The 14,146-nt window shown below is 45.2% G+C and overlaps 1 protein-coding gene across 1 annotated transcript in view; it reads right to left on the bottom strand.

Annotated features, from left to right (window-relative positions):
- Nucleotides 1-14,146, bottom strand: part of PATJ (PATJ crumbs cell polarity complex component) — a 367,443-nt gene that overhangs the window by 26,109 nt on the left and 327,188 nt on the right. Inside the window, exons 37-41 of the mRNA XM_049774382.1 lie at nucleotides 12,764-12,957; nucleotides 10,615-10,762; nucleotides 6,718-6,804; nucleotides 3,347-3,464; nucleotides 1,861-1,898 (exon numbers count right to left, since the gene is read on the bottom strand). Of these exons, the coding sequence (XP_049630339.1) occupies nucleotides 1,861-1,898; nucleotides 3,347-3,464; nucleotides 6,718-6,804; nucleotides 10,615-10,762; nucleotides 12,764-12,957 (585 nt within the window). The remainder of the gene's footprint in view (nucleotides 1-1,860; nucleotides 1,899-3,346; nucleotides 3,465-6,717; nucleotides 6,805-10,614; nucleotides 10,763-12,763; nucleotides 12,958-14,146) is intronic.

A 14,146-nucleotide genomic window follows, 5' to 3' on the forward strand; every position in this document is an offset into this window, starting at 1 on the left:
AGGCTGATTCCAAAGCAGATGTGGCCATTAATTAAAAAAAATTGGGAGCGGGCTGCACTCAACAATGCTTGGGCTCTGCATTCAGGAATTACTCCTGGTGGGGTTTGGGAACCAAAAAATAAACTTTCCCATTCAAAAATAAAATCACAGTCCATTTATATGATCTGTTATTATTTGTTTATTTTTGTTTTGGGGCCACATATGGTGGTGCTCGGGGGGGGGGGGGGGGTTATTCCTGGCTCTGTGCTCAGAAATCACTCCTAGTAGTCTCATGGGACCATACTGGATGGTGGTAACCGAACCTGGGTCCATCCTGCGTCAGCCATGTGTAAGGCAAATGCCCTACCACTGTGCTATCTCTCTGACCCTATATATCTTTTGTGTTTTTTTGTTTGTTTGTTTTGTTTTGAGTCACACCTGGCAGGCTCAAGGAACCATATGGGATGCTGGGGATCACACAGGGGTCTGTCCAGGGTTGGACACTTGCAAGGCAAATGCCCTACTGCTGTGCCATTTTCTATTGCTCTAGTCTTTCCTATATGATTTTTTTTTTTTTTTGGTTTTTGGACCACAGCCAGTGATGCTCAGGAGTTACTCCTGGCTATGCCCTCAGAAATTGCTCCTGGCTTTGGGGGATCATAATGGGACACAGGGGATTGAACTAAGGTTGTTCTGGATTGGTTGCATGCAAGGCAAACGCCCTACCACTGCGCTATCGCTCTGCCCCATATGATCTTCTTTGTGGGAGGGGGGGTTCACAAATTTTTTTCTTTTTTTCTTTTTTATTAATGTTTTTATTTAAACACCTTGATTACAAATGTGATTGTAGTTGGGTTTAGTGACAGAATTCTCTGAGAAAGAAGGAATGTAGCTCTGCAGAGAGCATACCTCACTTGGGAGGTTCTGAATTCAATCCCCACTCTATAGAAAAAGGACAATAACAATAACAAAATTAGAGGCCAGAACAATAGCACAGTGGTAGGGCGTTTGCCTTCCATGAGCTGACCCATAACAGACCTGTGTTTTGATTCCCAGCATCCCATATAGTTCCCCAAGCCTGCCAGGAGCAATTTCTGAGCACAGAGCGAGGAGTAACCCCTGAGCGCTGCCGGGTGTGGTCCAAAAACACAAACCAAACCAAAATAAACCAAAACAAAACAACCCAAAACTAACCAATAACAAAAGCAAACTCAATCCTAAAGCAAAGAGCCAAACTACAAGGAACAAAACCAATTTTTTTTTTCCTTAGGTTTTTCAGTCACACCCAGCAGCTCTCAAGGGTTACTCCTGGCTCTAAGCTCAGAAATCGCTCCTGGCAGGCTCGGGGGACCATATGGCATGCCTGGATTCAAACCACTGTCCTTCTGCATGCAAGGTAAATGCCCTACCTCCATGCTACTTCTCCAGCCCCTCCATTTTTTGTTTTATAAAATATAAACCCAAGCATACACAACAGTAAGTATATAATTGATGTACACGTGTATCTAAAAATATTCATGGTGGTCATTTTTGAACCTCATATTTTTCTCAGTGTTCTAGTTGTCTTAATCCTATAAAAGAACTAGCTAGGGCTGGAGCAATAGCATGGAGGCAAGGCATTCGCTTTGCATGCAGAAGGATGTTGGTTCGAATCCCTGCATCCCATATGGTCTTCCAAGCCTGCTGGGGGCAATTTCTGAGCATAGAGCCAGGAGTAACCCCTGAGCACTGCCGGGTGTGACCCAAAAACCAAAACAAAACCAAAAAATATATATAAAAGAACAAGCTAACAATCTAAGAAAACTGAAAAATGAGGATCACAGACATTTTATGTAACTCTAACACAAAAATTGAAGGTTAAAGGCAAACTAATGGTCTTACCCTTATTATCTCAACAGTTCTTGGTCCTGTATCGCTGCCTATAAATGAAAGGGGCAATACAATTAACTTCTGGCAATAGATACTCAGTGTCAAACATTGTCTGTCCCATAAACATGGCATCCGAAAGAAATTTGGGCTTTTCAAGAGAATACTAGAGCAGGCAGGAGCTGTGGTTCTGGGGATTGAACCTAGGTCAACCGTGTGCAAGACAAGTGCCTTATCTGCTGTACTATCACTCCAGCTCCCTTTATAGAACATTTGGAGCTTATGAAGCCAAGTTCAGAGAGCTATTGAAGGTGAAAAATTTGTTGCTTTTCTGCCTGGGCAGAGTTCAGGACTCACTTCTGACTCTATGCTCAGGGATCATTTCTTGTGGGCTCTGGGATTGAACTGTGATGGCAAAATTGTGCAAAGCAAATGTCTTAACTCCTGAACTCTCTTTCTAGCCTCCCATGTTTTTCTTTTCTTCTTCTTTTTTCTTTTGATGGAGTCCACTCTGGTGATTCTTGCCTGGTGGTTTGGGCCAACAACTGGTGGACCCCAATGCTAGGGATCAAACTCTGGGCCCCATCTCTGCTAGGTATGTGTGCCAGATAAGGCACTTAGGTCATCACCCTGCCCTATAAGGATGGCACTTTCAGTTTTAGTTTTTGGAAGCTCTAAATGTTTTTTCTTTTTTGGGGGCGGGGAGGGAGTGTTACACCTAACAGTGCTCAGAGACCATGATGATGCTGGAATCAAATCAGGTTCAGTCACATGCAATAAGTGCCATAAACCATGAACTATCTCTTTGGCTTCTGGAAAAACTGCTTTTTGAAAAAGTAAAATAGGGGCCGGGAAGGTGGCGCTAGAGTTAAGGTGTCTGCCTTGCAAGCGCTAGCGTAGGACGGACCGCGGTTCGATCCCCCGGTGTCCCATATGGTCCCCCCAAGCCAGGAGCGATTTCTGAGCGCATAGCCAGGAGTAACCCCTGAGCATCAAACGGGTGTGGCCCAAAAAAAAAAAAAAAAAAAAGAAAAAGTAAAATAAGGGCCCGGAGAGATAGCACAGCGGCATTTGCCTTGCAAGCAGCCGATCCAGGACCAAAGGTGGTTGGTTCGAATCCCGGTGTCCCATATGGTCCCCCGTGCGTGCCAGGAGCTATTTCTGAGCAGACAGCCAGGAGTAACCCCTGAGCACACTGGGTGCGACCCAAAAAACAAAAACAAAAACAAAAACAAACAAAAAAAAAGAAAAAGTAAAATAAAAATTTTAAAGACTAGACTAGGCATTAAATGGTTTTGCTGAAGGTGTGTCCAAGTAATACCTGAATTTTGTTTGTTTTTGTATTTGGGTCACACCCGGTGGCACTCAGGGGTTACTCCTGGGTCTGCATTCAGAAGTTGCTCCTGGGAGGCTCAGGGGACTGTATGGGATGCCAGGATTTGAACCAGAGTCTGTCCTGTGTTGGCCACGTGCAAACTCCCTACAGCTCCAGCCCTAATACCTGAATTTTGAGGGGATGGATCTGATGCTTTTTTGGTGCTGACCAGGTTCTGCAGGCTGGTGCGGACGGGAGTGATGGCAGGTGGGAAGCCGCTGTGTGAAGTGCTGCATGGAGTCCCCTGGAAGGAAAGCTGGTGTCAGACATGCCCAAGCACTCCTCATTCTTCCCCCTTCCCACTGGCTCTTAGCACCTCACTTAGTGAAGTCACCAGAACATCCTAGAAAATTCTAAAGAGGCCAAGGTAGAAGATGAAGTACCCTGTCTCCTTCCTTCTTCACCCATTAAGCCTCCAGGTCTCCTCACTTTGGAGGCTGCTACTCAGGGCTTCAGTCAGGCAGGGAAGAAGTGGGCAACCAGTAAAGCTTTACTGCTCCCTCTCACACCAGAATCAAACATTTCTCCCAGGAGGTTACATATTGCCCAGACAACCAGTCAGTGGCCAATTGTGGCATCTGGGAAACCAGTCAACATTTTCTGCCTCGTCATCCAAATTATATGATCTCTTCTGCTAAGATAAATAACATGAAACCTCAACAGAAATTTGACCTCAACTATAGGAGAAAGTAGCAAATATTTGGGCCACAACTGGTAATGCTCAGGCATTTTTCCTAGCTCTGACCTCAAAAATTACTCCTGGCAGGCACAGGGGATTTTATGGGATGCTGGGGATCAAACCTAAGTTGGCTGATTGGTAGGCAAATATTCTGGCCCCTGAAAGCAGCAAAAAAAAATTTTTGGTGGTGTTTGGGCCACACCTGGTAGTAATCGGGGGTTACTCCTGGATCTACACTCAGAAATCACTCCTGAAAGGCTTTGGAAACCACCAATTAATCTAGTATTAGTATTCCTTTTTTTTTTTTTTTTTTTTTTTTTGTGGTTTTTGGGTCACACCCAGCAGTGCTCAGAGATTATTCCTGGCTCCAGGCTCAGAAATTGTTCCTGGCAGGCACGGGGACCATATGGGACGCCGGGATTCGAACCGATGACCTCCTGCATGAAAGGCAAACGCCTTACCTCCATGCTATCTCTCCGGCCCCTAGTATTAGTATTCTATAATCTCCATAAGCATTATAAAAATAAAGTAGAATATATATATATATATATAAATAAAAAGATAACTTAGAGGCTGGAGTGATAGATAGCATAGCAATAGAGCATTTACAGCCGACCTGGGACCAACCCGGGCTCATTCCTGGCATTCCATATGGTCCCCTGAGCCTGCCAGGAGCAATTTCTGAGTGCAGGGCAGGGAGTAATCCCTGAGTGCTGCCAGGTGTGGCACGAAAACAAAACAAAAACTTAGTTTAGTAAAGCAGGTAGGGTGTTTACTTTGCATACAGCCAGCCCAGGATTTATCACATGCATCCCTTATGGGTTTCCTGACCACCACCAGGTATGACCCCTACGCACCACTGAGCATGACTCAAAGACCAAAAATAAAATAAAACTTAAAAAAAATAATACAACATATCTTGTCAGCAGAGAAACAGAGAAACTATCAGCAGAGAAACTATATCTCAAAACAAAAAACAAACAACCCATAATACTGCCAAATCTTCCCAGGTAGTCTGGTCTGGACTGACAACTCTAGGATCTTAGAATGGGGTGAACAGGTTCCCCTATCTGCCTGATGGCATAGCAGCCATATCTGACACCCTCTGACAAAGAAACAGTCTAGCCCCACAAATGGACCTCACCAGATTGCCAAGCCATCAAATTATTCCACCTCTATTGCTCCTGAACCAAATGGCTACATATGCAGTTGACCTACACCTCCTCCAAATTTCATTGTACTGTCAGCCCAGTAGGACCACAGCAAATCTGATGGGAAAGTAGCAGAGAACACCATCAAGCTCAGTGAGTGAAAATGATAACACAGATATCAAGAAAGCAAAGGAGAGGGGCTGGAGAGATAGCATGGAGGTAAGGCATTTGCCTTGCATCCAGAAGAATGGTGGTTTGAATCCTGGCATCCCATATGGTCCCCTGAGCCTGCCAAGAGTGATTTCTGAGCGTAGAGCCAGGAGGAACCCCTGAGCACTGCAGGGTGTGACCCAAAATCAAAAAAAAAAAATGCAAAGGAGACAGCTCAGAGCTTTATAGAAACACTTGTGTGTTAACCACACTAGCTGAGTGCCTTGTGATAAAGGCCTTAGAGGGCCTTTTAATCTAAGGCAATCTGGGAGAGTCACGCTTTCGATCTCAAAATAAATAAATAAATAAATAAATCAATCAAGGTCCAAACTATCATTACAAAAGAGAACCCTTTAGGGGTCACAGGTTAAGTTTCTATGCTTTCATGATGTACCAAATAGAATGAGACATAGCCTTTTTGATTTTATCAATTGTTACCATTTAAAAATTTAGTGATATGGGGCCGGTGAGGTGGCGCTAGAGGTAAGGTGTCTGCCTTGCAAGCACTAGCCAAGGAAGGACCACGGTTCAATCCCCCAGCGTCCCATATGGTCCCCCCAAGCCAGGGGCAATTTCTGAGCACTTAGCCAGGAGTAACCCCTGAGCATCAAACGGTTGTGGCCCGGAAAAAAAAATATAGTGATATAACTTATTTTTAAAAAGTGGCACTTACATTAACCTTGTTAATAAATATGTTGGCTGGGGCCGGAGAGATAGCATGGAGGTAAGGTGTTTGCCTTTCATGCAGGAGGTCATCGGTTCGAATCCCGGCACCCCATATGGTCCCCTGTGCCTGCCAGGAGCAATTTCTGAGCCTGGAGCCAGGAATAACCCCTGAGCACTGCCGGGTGTGACCCAAAAACCAAAAAAAAAAAAAAAAAAATGTTGGCTAACCCACAAAAATATAATCCACAAATTATAACCCACAAAATATGGCCTCCCTCCTCCCAGGAGAAGCCCAGATCCTCCATTCTCTTAGGAGTAAAGCATTAATTGCCCTCTGCATGTTTGAGTGGCTAGTCACAAGTTAACTTTATAGCAATATTTAATTGAATGAATAGAACAATGTTGTGCTAATGAGGGTCAAATTGCCACCAGATGTTGTTTCTTTCTTTCTTTTTTTTTCTTTCCCTTTCTTTAAAAAACAAACACAGCTGTGGACAGGCAATATTGAACTAATAGTGGGAGAGAAAAGTGGTTCTAAAAAAACATGTGCAGGCAATAAAGGAGAGAAAAGAAATCTAGGGATTCATAAATTTCCATCCCACCTTTCGCTTTTATTTCAAACACATTAAAATACACTGAGCTTTAGCTTTTGAAACTTCAGCACCTAAAATACACTGGGCTCGGTGTGGTGGGTGGACCGCACATTCCACATTATTTCCAGTCCCATCTGAAACAGGAAAGTTACTCCCTGCGGGGAAGGTGGGTCACTCTTTTAGGGAGGCATCAACAACCTGACTGTTTTGTGATGTCTTTCTCGAGGAGGTCCAGGAACCAGCTCGGAGTCTTCCGATCTCTAGCTGCACAAGCCCCTGTGCACACTTGGGAAGACAAGAAGAGAAGAGTGAAAAGTTGTAGCATTTAGTTTCTAAAGGCGACAGCAGACAGAAATGTGCATGGAGGATGCAGTTACTCAGCAGAGAACATTCAACTTCACAAAACAGAAAAGTGAGGCCCGGAGCACAGTGGGTAGGGCTTTTGCCTTCCATGTTGTCAACCCGGGACCAATCCAGGTTTGATCCCTGGCACCCCAGGTGATTCCCTGAGCCTGCCAGGAGCGATTTCTGAGTTCAGAGCCAGGAGTGACCTGCTGGGTGTGGCCCCAAAACCAAAACAAAATAACAAAAGTGTATCAGTGAAACATTTTCCTATCATGACTTCCTTAAACATTAAAGAATTACCTTCCTTCCTTCCTTCCTTCCTTCCTTCCTTCCTTCCTTCCTTCCTTCCTTCCTTCCTTCCTTCCTTCCTTCCTTCCTTCCCTTCTTTCTTTCTTTCTTCCTTCCTTCCTTCCTTCCTTCCTTCCTTCCTTCCTTCCTTCCTTCCTTCCTTCCTTCCTTCCTTCCTTCCTTCCTTCCTTCTTTTCTTTCTTCCTTCCTTCCTTCCTTCCTTCCTTCCTTCCTTTCTTTCTTTCTTTCTTTCTTTCTTTCTTTCTTTCTTTCTTTCTTTCTTTCTTTCTTTCTTTCTTTCTTTCTTTCTTTCTTTCTTTCTTTCTTTCTTTCTTTCTTTCTTTCTTTCTTTTCTTTCTCTCTCTCTCTCTCCGTCCCTCCCTCCCTCTCTCTCCCTTCCTCCCTCCCTCCCTCCCTCCCTTCCTTCCTTCCTTCCTTCCTTCCTTCCTTCCTTCCTTCCTTCCTTCCTTCCTTCCTTCCTTCCTTCCTTCCTTCCTTCCTTCCTTCCTTCCTTCCTTCCTCTCTCTCTTTCTTCCTCCCTCCCTCCCTCCTCTTTCTCTTTCTTTCTTTTTTCTTTTATTTTCATTTGGGGGTGTGTGTCACACCCGGCAGCACTCTATGCTCAGAAATCGCTCCTGGCAGGCTCGGGGGACCATATGGGATGCTGGAATTCAAACCACCATCCTTCTGCATCTAAAGCAGTGGTCGGCAGCCTGCGGCTCAGGAGTCACATGTGGCTCTTTACACTTTTAATTTGGCTCTTCTGTGTGCAGGGTGGCCGCTCCAGGAGTCAGGACTCTGCTTCTAGCCTCTGTCAGTGCGTGCCCTGTGTAGCTCTCAAAATAAATTTCAATCGTGGTTTTGGTGAGATTTGGCTCAGTTGAAAAAAAAAAAAGGTTGCCGACCACTGGTAAGGCAAATGCCTTACCACTTTGTTATGTCTCCGGCCCCATCTTCCTTTTTTCTTTCTTTCTTCCTCCCTTCCCTCTCTCTTTCCCTTCTTTCTTTCTCTTTCTTTTTCTCTTTCTCTCTTTCTTTTCTCCCTTCCCCTCTCTTTTTCTCTTCCTCCCTCCTCCTCTTCTTTTTCTTCCTTCCTCCCCCTTTCTTTCCCTACCTTCCTTATTCCTTTCTTCCTCCCCCTCTTTCTCTTTCTTTGCCTTCCTTTTTCTTTCTTTCTTTCTTCCTTCCTTTCCCCCCTCTTTTTCTTTCATTTCCTTCCTCCTTTCTTCTTTCTTTCCCTTCCTTCCTCTTCCTTCTTTCCTCTCCTTTCTTTCCCTTCCTTCTTTTTCTCTCCCTTTCTTCCTCCCTCCTCTTCTCTCGTTCTTTCTTTCCCTTTCTCCCTTCTTTTTTATTTCTTCCTTCCTCCCCTCTTTCTTTCCCTTCCTTCCTTCTTTCTATTTTTCCTTCCTTTCTTCCTCCCCCTCTCTTTTTCTTTTCCTTCCTTCCTTCTTCCTTCCCCTCTCTTTCTTTCCCTTCCTTCCTTCCTCTCTCCTTCCCTCCTCTTTCTTTCTCTCTCTCTTTCTCCCCCTTCCTTCCTTCCTTCCTTCCTTCCTTCCTTCCTTCCTTCCTTCCTTCCTTCCTTCCTTCCTTCCTTCCTTCCTTCCTCCCTCCCCCTCCCTCCCTCCCTCCCTCTCTCTCTCTCTCTCTCTCTCTCTTTCTTTCTTTCTTTCTTTCTTTCTTTCTTTCTTTCTTTCTTTCTTTCTTTCTTTCTTTCTTTCTTTCTTTCTTTCTTCCTTCCTTCCTTCCTTCCTTCCTTCCTTCCTTCCTTCCTTTCACTTTTTGGAGGGAAGGGGTTATGGCACAGAGCCATAGGACCATATATGCAGCTTAGTTGGCTGCATGCAAGGCAAGCTACTTTACCCACTGTACTATCTCTCCAGCGAAAGGATTGCATTTCAGTACACTTTATTTTCTCTTCCTTTTAGCTTTGGATGAATGTTCATGAGCAGTGAAATAAGGAAGAAAAAGTAGTGACAGGATGACACAAAAATCAAGCAGAGGGAATCTACAAATACAAGTTCCCTCAAATAATAACTGATAGCTGACTATATTAGGAATAAAGATTTTACTTAAGTTTGTTTTGGCTTTTTGGGTCACACTTGACTATGCTATGTAGAACTCCTGGTTCTACATTCAGGGATCATGCCTGGCAGGCTTGGAGGACTAAACCAGGGAGTGAACTTGGGTTGGTCACATGTAAAGCAAGTGCCTTACTTGCTGTACTACTATTTCTCCTGCCCCAAGAATAAGGCTTTTAAATTAACAGTCATTTGCCTTAGCGATAGCTCCCATACTGCTTTGCAACAGTGAAGTGCTGGGGTAGAATGGAATGGAAATTTACAACAATGTTTATCAAGCAGATTCCTTTAAGGGAGGTCCATAGCAGCACATCTTAAGAAGGAAAGTTTTGTTTATTTGTTCTATTTTGTTTGTTTGCCAATAAAGGACAGTTGTAGATAGTGAAAATCTCACAAGTATGAAAACCTAGCTTAGAAATTCCAAAGTCGGGGCCGGGCGGTGGCGCTAATGGTAAGGTGCCTGCCTTGCCTGCGCTAGCCTCGGACGGACCAAGGTTCGATCCCCCGGCGTCCCATATGGTCCCCCAAGCCAGGAGCGACTTCTGAGCGCATAGCCAGGAGTAACCCCTGAGCATCACCGGGTGTGGACCAAAAAAACAAACAAACAAACAAAAAAAAGAAATTCCAAAGTCAGGGGCTGGAGAGAGAGCACAGCTGTAGATCATTTGCCTTGCAAGCGGCCAACCCAGGTCCAATGTTCAAATCCTGGCATCCCATATGGTCCCCCATGCCTGCCGGGAGCAATTTCTGAGTGCAGAGCCAGGAGTAATCTCTGAGTGCCACTGGGTGTGACCCCAAACCAACCAACCAATACCGGGTGTGACCCCAAAACCAACCAACCAAACAAACAAAAGAAATTCCAAAGTCCTTCCCCATCCAATCCTGTTGGCTTTCTTTGTTTTGGAGTCACACCCATCGGTACTCAGAGGTTACTCCCAGCTAGGTGCTCAGGCATTGCTTGGGGCAGTGAAGTACAGGGTTAGGGAGCCAGGTCCTCCAATGTGTAGAATACAATTTCCATCCCTTTGAGCCACCTCTCTGACTCTTAAGTGCTTTCTTTAGAAGTTATTGTGATCATTTAAAATAATCATAGATGAACTCCCCAGTGAAAAGCAGAGTTGGAAAAATCAAACTCTTTGCCTTCCATGTTTTTTTGTTTGTTTATTGGTTTATTGTTTGTTTTGGAGCTACACCTTGTGTGCTCAGGGCTTATTCCTGGCTCTGCCTTCAGGGATCATTTCTGGTGTTGATCAGGGGACCTTCTGTAGCACTAGTGTTTCATCCTTTGATATCTCACCAGTTCCTCAGACTCACTTTCTAATCAAGCAAGTTCAGAATGGGAACCTAGTTGTACTGGGAGGGGGAAATTAGTGAAAGGACTCACCTTGAGAACTGTGGCAACAGTCTCCTGGGATGCACTTCTCATATCCTCCCCATTTACAGATAAGATCTGATCACCCTGGATCAATCTCCCATCCAGATCTGCAGCGCCCCCCTTCACAATGTCAGAGATAAACACGCCGCTGCCGTTTCTGCAAAAACCATGAAGCAGTGGGGGGTTGGCACCATTTAATATTTCCTTATGAAATTGCCTTCACTGACACCCTAGAGATTTGCTCAACCCATAAACTGGAATGAAGGTCCTTCCTTACAAAGCCATGTCCCCAATCACAAGTATGGACTTTCCAAATGATTGCTCCTAATAGGTCATGCTTATTTATGATATTGCATATTGTATGTTCTTCTTTCCTTTTCTGGGGGGGTAGGGGTACACCCAGCAGTGCTCAGGGGTTTCTCCTGGCTCTGCACTCAGAAATTACTTCTAGGGGCTGGAGTGATAGCACAGTGGTAAGGCATTTACCTTGCACACTGCCCACCCAGATGGACCTGGGTTTGATCCCCGTCATTTCAAATGGTCCCTTGAGTCTGTCAGAAGCAATTTTTTTTTGTTTTGTTTTTTTGGGTCACACCCAGTGGCGCTCAGGGATTACTCCTGGCTCTGCATTCAGAAATTGCCCCTGACAGACTTGGGGGACCTTATGGGTTGTCAGGGTTGGCCAATGCAGGGCAAATGCCCTACTGCTGTGCGATCACTCTGGCCCCAGGAGCATTTTCTGATAACAGGAGTAATCCCTGAGCAATGCTGGGTAAGAAAAAAAAGAAAAGGAAAAAAGAAAAGAAAGAATGAATGAAAAAGAAAGGAGAAAGAAAGAAAAAGAGAGAGAAAGAAAGGAGGGAGGGAGGGAAGAAGGAAGGAAGGATAGAAAGAAGAAAGGAAGGGAGGGAGGAAAGAAGGAAGAGGGAGGGAGGGAAGGAGAAAAGAAAGAATAAATTTACTTTTGGCAGGATTGGGATGCCAGGGAGTGAATCTGGGTTGGCTGAGTGCCAGGCAAATACCCAACCCAATGTACATCACACTGGTCTTACAATGCTCTTTTATTTTTGTTTTTGGGTCACACCTGGCAGCGCTCAGGGGTTACTTCTGGCTCTATGCTCAGAAATTGCTCCTGGAAGGCTAGGGGGACCTTATGGGGTGCCGGGATTCTAAATACCTTTCCTTCTGCATACATACCTCCAGGCTATCTCACTCGCACCTTTTTTTCCTTTTGATTTTTGGTCGCACCCAGTGATGCTAAAGAATTACTCCTATCTCTGCACTCAGGAATTAATCCTGGCAGTAATCGGGAGGACTATATGAAATGTTGGGGAATCAAATCCAGGTTGGCTGAATGCAAAGCAAGTGCCCTAGCCATTGTACTGACTCTAGTCCATGCAATGTTAATTTTTATAGGCTCATTTGTATTATTTCTATTATTTTTGTTTGCTTTTAGGCCACACCTGGTGGTGCCTAGGGGTTACTCTTGTTTGTTTTTGTTTTTTTGGTCACACCCAGCAGTGCTCAGGGATTACTCCTGGCTCCATCTCAGAAATCGCTCCTGGCAGGCACGGGGGACCATATGGAATGCCAGGATTTGAACCAATGACCTTCTGCATGAAAGGCAAATGCCTTACCTCCATGCTATCTCTCCTGCCCCTAGGGGTTACTCTTGACTCTGCACTCAGGAATCACTCCTTGCAATGCTCAAGGGACCATATACGATGCTGGGGATTGAACCTAGATCAGCAGGGTGCAAAGCAACAACCCATGTGGTATTGCTCCAGCCCCATCCAAATGGCATAATTTAGGGAAAATAATTTGAGCAAAATGTGCACTGTACTATCATTCCAGCCCATCAAGCTTTATATTTTAGGATTTATTATTATCTTTGAGCACCTGTTTTATTTTATTTTATTTATTTATTTATTTATTTTTTTATTTTTGGTCACACCCCGTGACCCTCAGGGTTACTCCTGGCTCTGCACTCAGAAATTGCTCCTGGCTCAGGGGACCATATGGGACGCCGAGGATAGAACACAGGTCCATCCTGTGTTTTTGCAAGGCAAAAGTCCTACTGCTGTGCTATCTCTCCAGCCGCCATCCCTCCAATTTAACGGGAAAGGGCTATTTGTGGTACACCCGACATTTGTGTTACCGTTTCCCCACGATGCTCAGGCCAAGTCCACGACCCGTCTTCTTCTGCAGATCCACGGGGAAGACTTCCAGGTTCTCCTCATCCCTGTAATGCGCCTCGTCTCGGTACACCACCAACCGCACCTTCTGTGGGGTCTGCCTCAGCGCAGTGATGGCCTCCTCATGACTGGCGCTCCGCAGGTCGGTACCATTAACCTGCAGTTGGGGACAGTCCATGTTCCACAGGAATTGAAATCAGAAGCAGGACCCCCAGGTGACCCTGACTAGGAGCCCAGCAAAGATGAATAGGCTGAACATCAGGGAGTGACCCCAAGAACAAAGCATGTGAACTAGTCTAATCAGGTTAGGTGTACAGGAACTGAGCTGCAGAAATAAGTCAGTATGAGGGGTGGTTTGAAACAAATGTGATTAATCAATGATTAGACCAGTCTCTATAGGTTTCGCCTCCCACCTCCCAAATACTTGGCAGTGCTCAGGGCTTACTACTGGTTTTATGTACAAGAATCCCTCCTGGCAGGGCTCAGGAGACCATATGGGGGTGCCAGGGATCAAACTTAGATCAGTTATTTGCAAGGCAAGGGCCCTGCCCACTTCACTATCTATCACTCTGGTCTTGCATATATTAAATGAGAAATGTTTGGGCTGGAGCAATAGTACAGCAGATAGGTTTGGCCTTGCATGTGGCCAACCCGAATATTTGTTTGTTTGTTTTGGGGCTGCACCCGGTGGCTCTCAGGAGTTACTGCTGCCTCTGCGCTCAGATATCGCTCCTGGCAGGCTCAGAGAACCATATGGGATGCCTGGAATCAAACCTGGGTCTGTCCCAGGCTGGCCACATGCAAGGCCCTACCACTGTACTATCTCTCTGAGCCCACTAACCCAAATTTGATTTTCAGCATTATATGTGGCTTCCTGAGCACTGCTAGGAGTAATTTCTTAGTGCAGAATCCGGAGTGGTCCTTGAGAATTACTGAGCATGGTTTCCAATCAAAACAAACAAACAACAACAAATTTGAAATTTTCATTCTCCCAAGAAGCAATAGGATGTGTCCAAATCCCATACGAACTGTATTCAAGACTCCATCCTTTTGGGCCATGGCAAGGTGGAGTCTTCATGTGTAATCCAAAGACACCTCCTCCTACTTCTCCAGTGTCTCCTGCCTAATGGTCAGATTTTTGCTGCACCATCCCCCAGCATTTGCTGAGTGGGTTGGGGTGCTTTACAGTGGTGGCCCTGACCCTCCCCACAAGGACAGCATAGGGAGTGGACCTGTAGGCATGGCTGAGTAATATTTCTGAGCTGTGAATTGCCTTTGGGACAGGCAGAGACAGCAGGGATGCCCTGACTTGTGAAACAGATCAAAGGGGAAATTAGAAAGATGAA

This window comes from Suncus etruscus, chromosome 6 (assembly GCF_024139225.1).
Source record: "Suncus etruscus isolate mSunEtr1 chromosome 6, mSunEtr1.pri.cur, whole genome shotgun sequence".
NCBI classification, from domain to species: Eukaryota; Metazoa; Chordata; class Mammalia; order Eulipotyphla; family Soricidae; genus Suncus; species Suncus etruscus.